Source organism: Pyxicephalus adspersus, chromosome 3 (assembly GCF_032062135.1).
Source record: "Pyxicephalus adspersus chromosome 3, UCB_Pads_2.0, whole genome shotgun sequence".
Lineage (NCBI taxonomy): Eukaryota > Metazoa > Chordata > Amphibia > Anura > Pyxicephalidae > Pyxicephalus > Pyxicephalus adspersus.
In genome coordinates, this window is record NC_092860.1 from 123,812,420 (window position 1) to 123,822,811 (window position 10,392).

Below are 10,392 nucleotides of genomic sequence, written 5' to 3' on the forward strand. Positions count from 1 at the left end.
ACGGGAGCCTAACAATGTTTTGTTTGCAGAGTTATGTCCATGGGACAGTGGTCTGTATTAGAAAAGTTAGTTTTAGTTCTGTTCTGATAACAATTCTAAAATATTTGTTTTGCCATCACTATCTGTCTATGCGACAGTGGTTATCAGGGTACATGGACAGAGAGGGCTATACATCCTATACTTAATACAAAAAAAAAAAAAAGTTTTAGACTGTACCTCAGTTTCTGATATAACTTCTGCATATTTTAAATGGTTCAATAGTTTAGAATGTGATAAATAGTGGTGTTAAATTAAAAAAAAAAAAAAAAAAAGCTTACCTTAAAAGAAATAAAAAATATTTGATTGTTGAGTCTCAAAGTGCAGCTCCTTCCCCTTCTAAGAAACACATACAATGTGTACCGCAGCATACCTAGAGGCTGAAGGACTGACTGGCCAGACAGGCATTGTCGCCACATGAATTTCTGTCAATTCACCCAGGAAATTTACAAGACAAACCCTTTTTAGGGTCCCCAAGTCACCCAATTGAAGCAAATCTTTAAAGTGAACATGTGGCACACTGTATGGTGGAATTATTTAGAATAGCACCCTGATGAACCTTGGTCAAACGGGCCAAAGTATCTGCACTTCAGGGCACCACAATGCATGTAAGCTGCACTTTGGTATGCTGCATTGAAAGAAAAAAAAAAAAGAAGTCTCCTTGCAAGATTTCACGGTCAGTACCACTTTTAAACAAAGTACTAGCACATTTCCAGCTTATCCCAAATTCACACCCATTTAGGAACAGTAGCATTAGGTTTTGAAGCCAGCATCATTCAGAACAGACATACCCAGCAAGATGCACTTCATGAGCAGTCCCTTCTGCAACACTGCGAGTATGTGTTATAATCAGGGCGGTAGAGATGCCGCATAAAGCTTTCAACTCCAACTCTTTTATAGTAACTCTTTTTATAAATTAAAAGCATGCAACATAACTATTTAATCATTGCCAAAGCAAGTGAGTAAATGGTGTTTACTTCCCTTCTCTGAAATATTACAGCTTAATGAAAGTGGTTTCTGATTTTAACAAGGTCAATTTCCACCGTGCTTTTATCTGGTGCTTACCAAACCATCAGCAAGCCAACCAGTACCCCTTGTCTACTTTTAATATTATGTGTGCCAAGCAAGGAAGCAAGTTGTATCATTGTAAAAAAGCCCTAGGTAGCAGCATATGTGGAGAGCATAGGTCGTTTTGTGGGTAATCCGACTCTGGGTGCATCCCAGGACAATGTGCTGTTAATCTGCAGAAGAAATGAGAGGGATTCCCCTCTAATATGCTTTATCCACTGACTATATAAACAGGGTTTGTGAGATTATGACAACACCTATGCATTGCATGCACCCAAAATTTTCAGGGGACTTTCAATTCTGCAGGATGAATTATACAATAATAAACCAAGTACATTTTAAACTCACAGTTACACATGTTTACACTCAAAAGAACTGGTTTCAACATATTACTACTAAAATGAAAACACTTTTTGTAGTGTATAATCCTGATTAAGGTTATGTATGAATGCCAGCTTGTAAAATGGCTCAGCTGGACTTCACTCCAGTGAAATAACTAGTCACCGGGCTTTAATCCTAGAGTGTGAAAATCCCTTTATTATGGTTATTCTCTGAAAAATAGGAAACTGCAACATATTTTATTATCTCATTACAAATAAAATTTATTGGCAGTCACAGTTTTTTTGACACCTTTAACTCCAACTCAATATCACCTCTGCCACATGCCATTTATTTTACATGTCGCTGCTCCAACAGCCAGCAATGTGCTTGCTGGAGTGACACTCTTCTGTATTCAGGCTATTTAACAAATGGGAAACAATTGGGGACATTTTAGTAGCGGATTGTATACATGTACAGAGGTGTAATGTTACAAAAAACTGTGTTTATGTTTGTTACGATGGTGAGAGCTGCCTACCACAGATCAATGATGCAACATTTGGTGCTCAATGTTTCAGGCATCTTAGATTTCTGGAAAATTTGTCAATGCCTACAGGATTGGTGTCTGGACCTCACAGGTTGCATCCTTGTTCCTGATCAAGGACAAGGGTTAGGACAAGGATTAGGCAATAAAGCCGGAATCTGGATGATCACCTCAGGTCAATACAGGCACATTCCATATTTTCTATTTTTACAGATTTTAAAGAAAAAATGTTCTGTCACATTTTTGCTTGCGACATATAGTTTTTATAAGTTTAGAAACAAATTGTGCTGCGTGGCCGGTGATCATGTGGTGTGCCCCTGCTACTTCTCTAACTAGCAGGAATGATGAGGGGATGAATGTGTGATGGAGGAAAACATTCATGTTATCAGATTGTTTTTTTTGCTACAGTGAACTAAGCTATGAAACGGCATGAAAGCTATTCTACTTTCATGAGCCACATGACCATAGCTGCCATCATGCCTGGAGGTCTCTGTAACACATTATGATTAAATGAAGAGCGGAGAGAAGTAATAACACTCAAAAAACTAATAACTATGACAGGAAAATGGTTTGTGATATTACAATGTAACACAAAGGAACTCAATAAACAACAATTAAATTTAATTTGAACAAAAAGTAAAGTTTAATGAAAACTTTAATCTAGCAAAGATTTAGAAATGTCAGTAATTCATCCTTAAAAAAGCATAATGTTGTTAGTATTGAAGTTATGCATTACTTTTTTATGTGTCACCAGCTTTCTTCTTACATATGATACACCTCTAGGAAATATTTCATAAACAGCACATTTCCACAGTCATCAGATTTGTCTTGTTTAGTGGCCAAGAGCTAGTTCAGACTTGGTGGTGAGGTTGCAGTGTAGTTACCCCTGGCTGACAACCAGTTGTAGCCCATATAGAATGATGGCAGTGAATAGATCAGAATTGCAAGCTGCAAAACTTTCATTTGGATTTAGCACAAAAGTGGAGGGAGCTCAATGGCTGGCAAGGTGAACTGGTGTTCCCAATGCCAGTCTGAACTTTAGTAGTGCAGTTATAGTAATCCTATAGACTGCACCACTGAGGACTGATATCCAAACACACAGTACTATAATTTTATCAAGTTTAGTCATCTTTAGGCAGACAGCAGCTGATAAGCAAGAACAGGATCACACAATCTTTACATACTGCCAACAGAGGAAAGAATTGCTAGCAAGGCCTAAACTTTCACTCAGGTCCTTAGTGCAGGTATGGTGACTTTTCAAATCTATGCACTAGGCATAGCCAAGCCTGTACCAAGCCAAACACCACTCTTCTCTACTTGGAAATGGAGAAAAGAAAATAAATTTTATATATTTTATATTTGCATAACATTCCACTGGTCAGGTCAATATTGTAGTAGGGAACAGGGGATGTCCCTTCTGCAATAATCCCTTCTTCCTGCCTGATCACTCCAGGTATCTGGCAGAAAGCTCAGCCGCACATGTGCAGCATCAGCGTTGGTTGGCAATCCTGACATCCTCTGCACGTGAATGAGTTATGTCATCCTGGAACAGCCAATCCAGATTCTACAGGAAGAGAAATAAGGAAGAGATAGCGGTGCCTACAAGGGAAGGGGAGTATCACTGGTTTATAAAAGCACAAACCTCTTATCTACAGACCATGTGATCTCTAAATCAACTTTAAATAAAAGAGATGTAAAAAAAAAAAAATAAGGGCATGGAGGCTTTCTATTCATAAAAGTATACAATTTAAACACAGACAGCAAAATGTATATTACCCTAATATTACCCTGAAGCATTTTAAAACATGTTGGAGCTTACCTATCCTTAAACAATGTGGCTGCAATAGTTTATGTTCCAGCCTTTTCCCCTATTTTCACATATTATCCCTGCAAACAGATAATTTCCTGTCCTCAGGGGGCTAGGTTCTCATCTCCACTGTACCTTTGGAAGCAGCCATGGTTACCACCCATGTTGGGCTACTGTAGCGTCTGCCTTTGCTCATCTCTATTATAAATTAGTTCATGAACACAATTATACAATATTCTCCCCAGCCCCTTTCAGCTGGGTGCACCACCTGTTTTTGGGTGCTTACTGAAAATTGGGTGACATTACAGGAGCTGCTACATGCCTACAGCTTCTTCCCACCCAGCCCCAAAAAATTTCTGGGGCTAACATCCTAATATATTTGTCACCTGTTCTGCTCACTGGAAATGACAGGAACATTGAATTTCTAATCAACAGGTATTTTTTGTAGATAATGAAAATATCCTTAAAAAAATGAAAATCAAAGTAGTCATCACAACTTCAAACTGATAAACTGCAATAGGTTACATTTTTGTTTTTGTGATTCCTTGTGCTTAATCTGGCAGAAAAAGCTCAGTGTTAGAGCTCAGGCCTTAAACATAAGAAAAGGTTTAAAAGAGGTGTTTAGTCGAATGAGCCATCATTACCAGACAGGAAAGCTAGATGTTACAACCACTAAACCCAAACCACTACAAATCTGCAAACACGGGACAATGTAAGCACCAAGTATGGCTTCCATTCTGGCCAATTATACCATCCGTTTCTGTTTATATCTGCAACCAAGTACAAACCCTTTCTACAAGAATCAGAGGACAATATACTAAATACAGAATTTCTCATATTCAAAAAAATTAGGAAAATTCCTATGCACCAGTCTGGGCTCATGAGCTGAAGGCTAATACATTTTCAGCGTGTTTAACCACAGAAAAACATTATTTAAAAAAAGCATTATTTTAAAGAATAACACAAAAACACATCAAGGAAAACACTTTTAAAGTTTCACTTCCATATTACAAATTACACACATAAAATAACCACACAGAAAACATATAAAGAAAGAACTGTAATTATTTTTACAATCGCACCCACGCCCCTGCCTTTAGTAGTACAAATTTGTTTTTTTAAATTATTAATGAACATATATTTATATATTATTAGCATATATTTTCCCTATTAAAAAAATACAAAAATGTAAAGTAAACCAATAACAGATGATCGTATTTTTCATCCGTAATAAATGATTTAAAGACACCGCACTGATGATTCATAATAAACTCACTGTAAGCAAACCCCAACACACACTGAAGGGAAAGTGAAAGAAAAGCTCCATAATGTCAGTGACCCCAATAATAACCCCCAGCATTGGTGTCAGTGACCCCATAGTGACCCCAATAACCCCCACCATTGGTGTCAGTGACCCCATAGTGACCCCAATAACCCCCAGCATTGGTGTCAGTGACTCCAATAATAACCCACAGCAATGGTGTCCATGACCTAATAGTGACCCCAATAATAACCCCCAACATTGGTGATGGTGACCCCAATAATAACCCCCAGCAATGGTGTCAGTGACCCCAATAATAACCACAAGCAATGGTGTCAGTGACCCCAATAATAACCCCCAGCATTGGTGTCAGTGACCCCAATAATAACCACCAGCATTGCAGTTAGTGACCCCAATAATAACCACAAGCAATGGTGTCAGTGACCCCAATAATAACCCCCAGCATTGGTGTCAGTGACCCCAATAATAACCCCCAGCAATGGTGTCAGTGACCTAATGGTGACCCCAATAAATACCCCCAGCATTGGTGTCAGTGACCCCAATATTAACCCTAAGCATTGGTGTCGCTGACCCCAATAATATTTCCCAGCAATGGTGTCAGTAACCCTAATATTAATCCCCAGCAATGGTGTCAGTGACCCCAACAATAACCCCCAACAATGGGGTCGGTGACCCCAATAATCGACCCCATTGCTGGGGGTTGGTGACCCCAATAATAACCCCCAGCAATGGGGTCGGTGACCCCAATAATAACCCTCAGCATTGGTGTTGCAGACCCTAATATCAACCCACAGCAATGGTGTCGGTGATCCCAATAATAATCGCTAGCAATGGTGTCGGTAACCCTAATAACCCCCAGCAATGGTATCGGTGACCCCAATAATAACCCCTAGCAATGGTGTCAGTGACCCCAATAATAACCCCTAGCAATGGTGTCAGTGACCCCAATAATAATCCCCAGCAATGGTGTCAGTAACCCTAATAAAATTCCCCAGCAATGGTGTCAGTGACCCCATAGTAACCCCATTAATAACTCCCATTAATAACTGCCAGCATTGGTGTCAGTGACCCCAATAATAACCTCAAACATTTGAGTCACTGCTCACAACAGAAACCCTCACATTGGTGTTACCTCAGTTACCTCAATAGTGCCTCCCCATTGGTGTCAGTGACCTCAATAATAACCCTGATACTGGTGTCAGATATTTCATAATTAACCCTTCCCCACAAGTGGACAGGGCGGGGATGTGAGCCTTACCCCCCTGACAGCTTCTATGTATGTAGTATGTACGGTGCATGCAGCAGACAATACATGCCTCACATGAAACAAACTGAATTCCAACAAGGGGGGCTTGTATACAAGAGGAGGACTGCTCTGTCACCATGCATATCCTTCTATAGGATTGGCAGGGGTCCATCACTGTGCACCCAGTCACCCCTCTGTATGTTGCTGACGGGGGCTTCTAACACCTCCACTCCATCAGGGAAAGTACAAGTGAATAAATCATTACAGGATGATTCCATTTTAATCAGGTAAAGTGTGCTGAAAAGCAAGGCATCTGCTGTGATGTTTCTTTAGAAAAGACATAGTGCTCTGGGAATCCTTTGTCATGTATTTGACATTTATTTGTGGAATAGGGATCGTATATTAGAATCCCTTCAAAATAAGATATTTTAAACTAACTTTAATGACAATCACAAATAAAGATATTCTTACATATGAATATACCAAGGTGTGTGTGGTTGATAGACTAGGGCAGACTAATAGACTAGGAAATGCCCCTAATAATTCAATGTACCACTAGGGCAGTGTTCACACAAGTTGTGGTGCCGTACAATTCAGTGCATTACCCATGTGTTTGGGGGAGGGAAGTTAGAGACTACAGCTCCTGCACCTCATACATGGGCCCCATATTTTAATGCATAATACCCATGCGGATTCAGATGCAATGGGATTGGAACCCTCATACACATTGTGGATTGGATGTAAATGATTGCACTAAATAAAAGTTAACGTAGGAGGAAATCATATGACTGGATTGGAAAATATTTGCCTGATTGTAGATTTCTGATGACGGGATGTCTATCCAATGATACGACTTGAACATGTAGCACCTGCTCGTGGAAACCAATCAGAACTCTTTATTAGGCTCTTATGTGAACTCAAGCCTAACAACCATCATGTTGCTATGGGTACCCAAAGCCAAGGGTTAATGGAATTGCAGCACACCTGTGCAGCTACACAAGATATTGGGGCATCCTCCCTTATCATACCCACTGGTTGCTGTGTACCCCAAAACAAACCCTGGGTGCACATCCCAACCAAGGTGTATGGGGCAAAAAGCAAACAGTGAGGACAATGCACCTATCTACAGAAGCAAGGGGCCAGTGATGAGGTTGCTATGGGTTACTGTCCCTATAGCCCCTCTGTTATAATACACTGCCTGACAGAACAAGCCTTTTGTTCCAGTATATACATCAGACTATAGGACACAAATCTTCCTTATATGTGACCCTGCAATCCCTGACAACACATACCCCACCAGCAGGTGGCGCTCTAACAGCTGCCAGTCATTCAGCCCCAGGAAGTTCCCTGAGGGGTAGAGGTAGCTGTCAGCAGCAACACAGGGGTAGGGGGAGGTCTGTCTAGGAGAGGAGAAGGGAGCGCCAGACAGCTATGGCGGCCGCTATTATTACGCAGCAGCTGGAGCCGCCGCACCACCTCTCCCCTCATTCTAACACTCAGGGGCCCCTAGGTGCTCAGGGCTGGAAGCTACCGTCACCATACAGAGGTATGGGCAGGTGTGAAGGAGCCAGCCGCGGCCTGTACTTACTGACAGCATCCGAGTGCATTTTCGTGTGACGCAGACACACAGGCACTAACAGCCCGGTCCCCCCACTTCAGCTCCTCGACCCGCACTCACTTCGCAGGACACACGCACACCGCTCAGCCCGGCCCATCCACCATGCTGATTGGATCAGGATTCCTCAGCGCCCTCCCCTCTTCTCCTATAATTGGTTACTGGTGATAGGGGCGGGCCATGGTAGGTTGCGGGAACCTGGGGCGGATCTTATTGTTCCGACGGGGGAGAGAGTGGATTTTATATATGACGTCATTATCGGGTTTGGGGAAAGATTCACCTACAAATTGATAAATGTCATGGTAACTCGGACACATTAGAGATGCTTGTTTTAGAAAAGTCCCTGGACTAACTTGAGGTGACGTCATAAGCAGCTGTTTTGAAAGCAATGCTATTGGTCAGTAGGGTAAAGTGGGCGGGGATATGGCAGAGCCTTTTAGTATTTAGCAGGGTGATGGTCAGTACCAGTAATGTGTAGGCTTGGAGGACATGGCTTGTAATGTGTGGACTATAAATGGTCCTTGTGAAATAACATGGGATGTGACATGCACATTAGTGTACAAACGGTGAATATACTATTAATATTATTATTATTATTAATATTAATAATAATAAAAAACAGGTTTCATATAGCGCCAACATATTACGCAGCCATGTACAAATTATATAGGGGTTGCAAATGATACAGACAGTGACACAAGAGAGGATGCTGCCCCGAAGAGCTTACAATCTGGGGAAGTATCACACAATAGGTGGGGAGCTATGTAGTGTTGGAAAGTAGTGACATTAGAAGAATATATTGAGCAGGTACCACCCATGGGTCTATCCATGGCCCCATGGCCCGTTATTCTAAGATGACCAAACCTTGGAGTCCAAAGAGCTGTCCAGTCCTGGTATTTCCTTACATCCATTCTGCAATAACCCCAATTTTATCATCATGGATCCAAAATGTAATGGTTCCAGCCAACGTCAGCCCTTTACCAAGTGAACGAAGGACCATTCCCAACCCGAGGGTGCTGGGAGTTCCTTGAAGCAGATTTTATTTTTTTTTTTATTATTGATTTTTTATTGAGACAAATCTTCAATATAAATACAGTCATGAAAATGTATTTTATAATATATATATATATATATATATATATATATATAAATATTTATATAAAATAATGATTACTTTGTATTGGATTCAATACAGTATTTTTTATTGAATCCAATACAAAATAATTACAAATTCCTGCCACGTTCCCTCGCACACACCGGCGTCACCGGGAACTCGGCCGAAGAGGACGCGGCCCAAGATTGGATCCGACTGGCAGGACACTGGAGCACGCCGATGGGACCAGGTAAGTTTATTTTTTTTTAGCTACCCCAAGTGTGGCTGGGGATTACCGCTTTCAGCATGCTTTTTTTTTAATCCGAGCAACACACGAGGGGTTAATTGTAGAGTAGGAAAGAATAGAGCAGTAGGAGGGTTTAGAAAAGAAGTCAAGTTAGTACGTTAAGACGTATGAGAAAAGGTTGAGGGGTGGGGGGTAATGAGGTATTGGGGCTGTGTATTGATTTCACTCGTAGTAGGCTATGGTATCATTGAATGGCTCTAAATGGCCAGTCATCATCGGCAGGGGCAGCATGTTGTAATAGAATCAATTTGTATTCTGTGGTAGTACTGAACTGTATCCAATAAAACCATGTTTGTGTGCATTTCTCTGCGTTTCCATCTCCGGTCACCATCATTTCTTCCATAGCATAGATGTCTGCCACACGTTGTAGCCATTGGTCAACAGTCTGTGGGGTATCTGTTTTTCAGTAAACTGGTATACTTGCCTTTGCAGCATTTAGTAGATGGCATACCACAGATCGTCTATAACCTTGAAGCAGATTGGCCTCCCATGTCTTGATGCCTTCGTAATTCTGGGTTACTATTTGGTAGAGCCAACTTTAGGGATATTTTTAGTTTTTTATATACAGTGGTATTCTAGCTACCACTGCAAGGGGCATTCTGTCCACTGGCCACCAATTTAAAGGCTTTTTCCCCACTGACCCAAACTAAATTGGTTTTAGCAAGGATTCCCCAAGATTTTAAAATTATTTTAAGGCTTCCTCAAGGGTATAAAAAAGTTGAAGAAGGCTGGGCTAACTTCTCCCGAAACACTGTACAGTTTAGGATCAGTGATGGTGCTGGCATGACTATGCTGCAGTCACGGGATTTTTGGACAGATATCATATAACTCTTTACTGGCTAAAGTCTCTAAAATCTGAAGAGGCAATAACTAATTGACCATGTTAAAGAAATTGTATAAATCCAAATCTGGTTTATCTAAAAGAAGGGTCTTATAGTTAACAACATTTTACGATATATAAATATATATAAGAGCGTCAAAAACTAACAATTTTATTATATCCCATTTACATTTAGAATCGACAACTGCAATACAGTTATTGGTATACAGGTAGTCCCCAGGTTACATACAGGATA

At 40.8% G+C, this 10,392-nt stretch overlaps 1 protein-coding gene across 1 annotated transcript in view; it reads right to left on the minus strand.

Annotated features, from left to right (window-relative positions):
- DCUN1D4 (defective in cullin neddylation 1 domain containing 4) overlaps nucleotides 1-8,030 on the minus strand; it is a 29,744-nt gene extending 21,714 nt beyond the window's left edge. The window contains exon 1 of the mRNA XM_072406247.1: nucleotides 7,890-8,030. Within this exon, the coding sequence (XP_072262348.1) occupies nucleotides 7,890-7,908 (19 nt within the window). The 5' untranslated portion in view covers nucleotides 7,909-8,030. The remainder of the gene's footprint in view (nucleotides 1-7,889) is intronic.
- Between the last annotated feature and the right edge of the window lie 2,362 nt (nucleotides 8,031-10,392).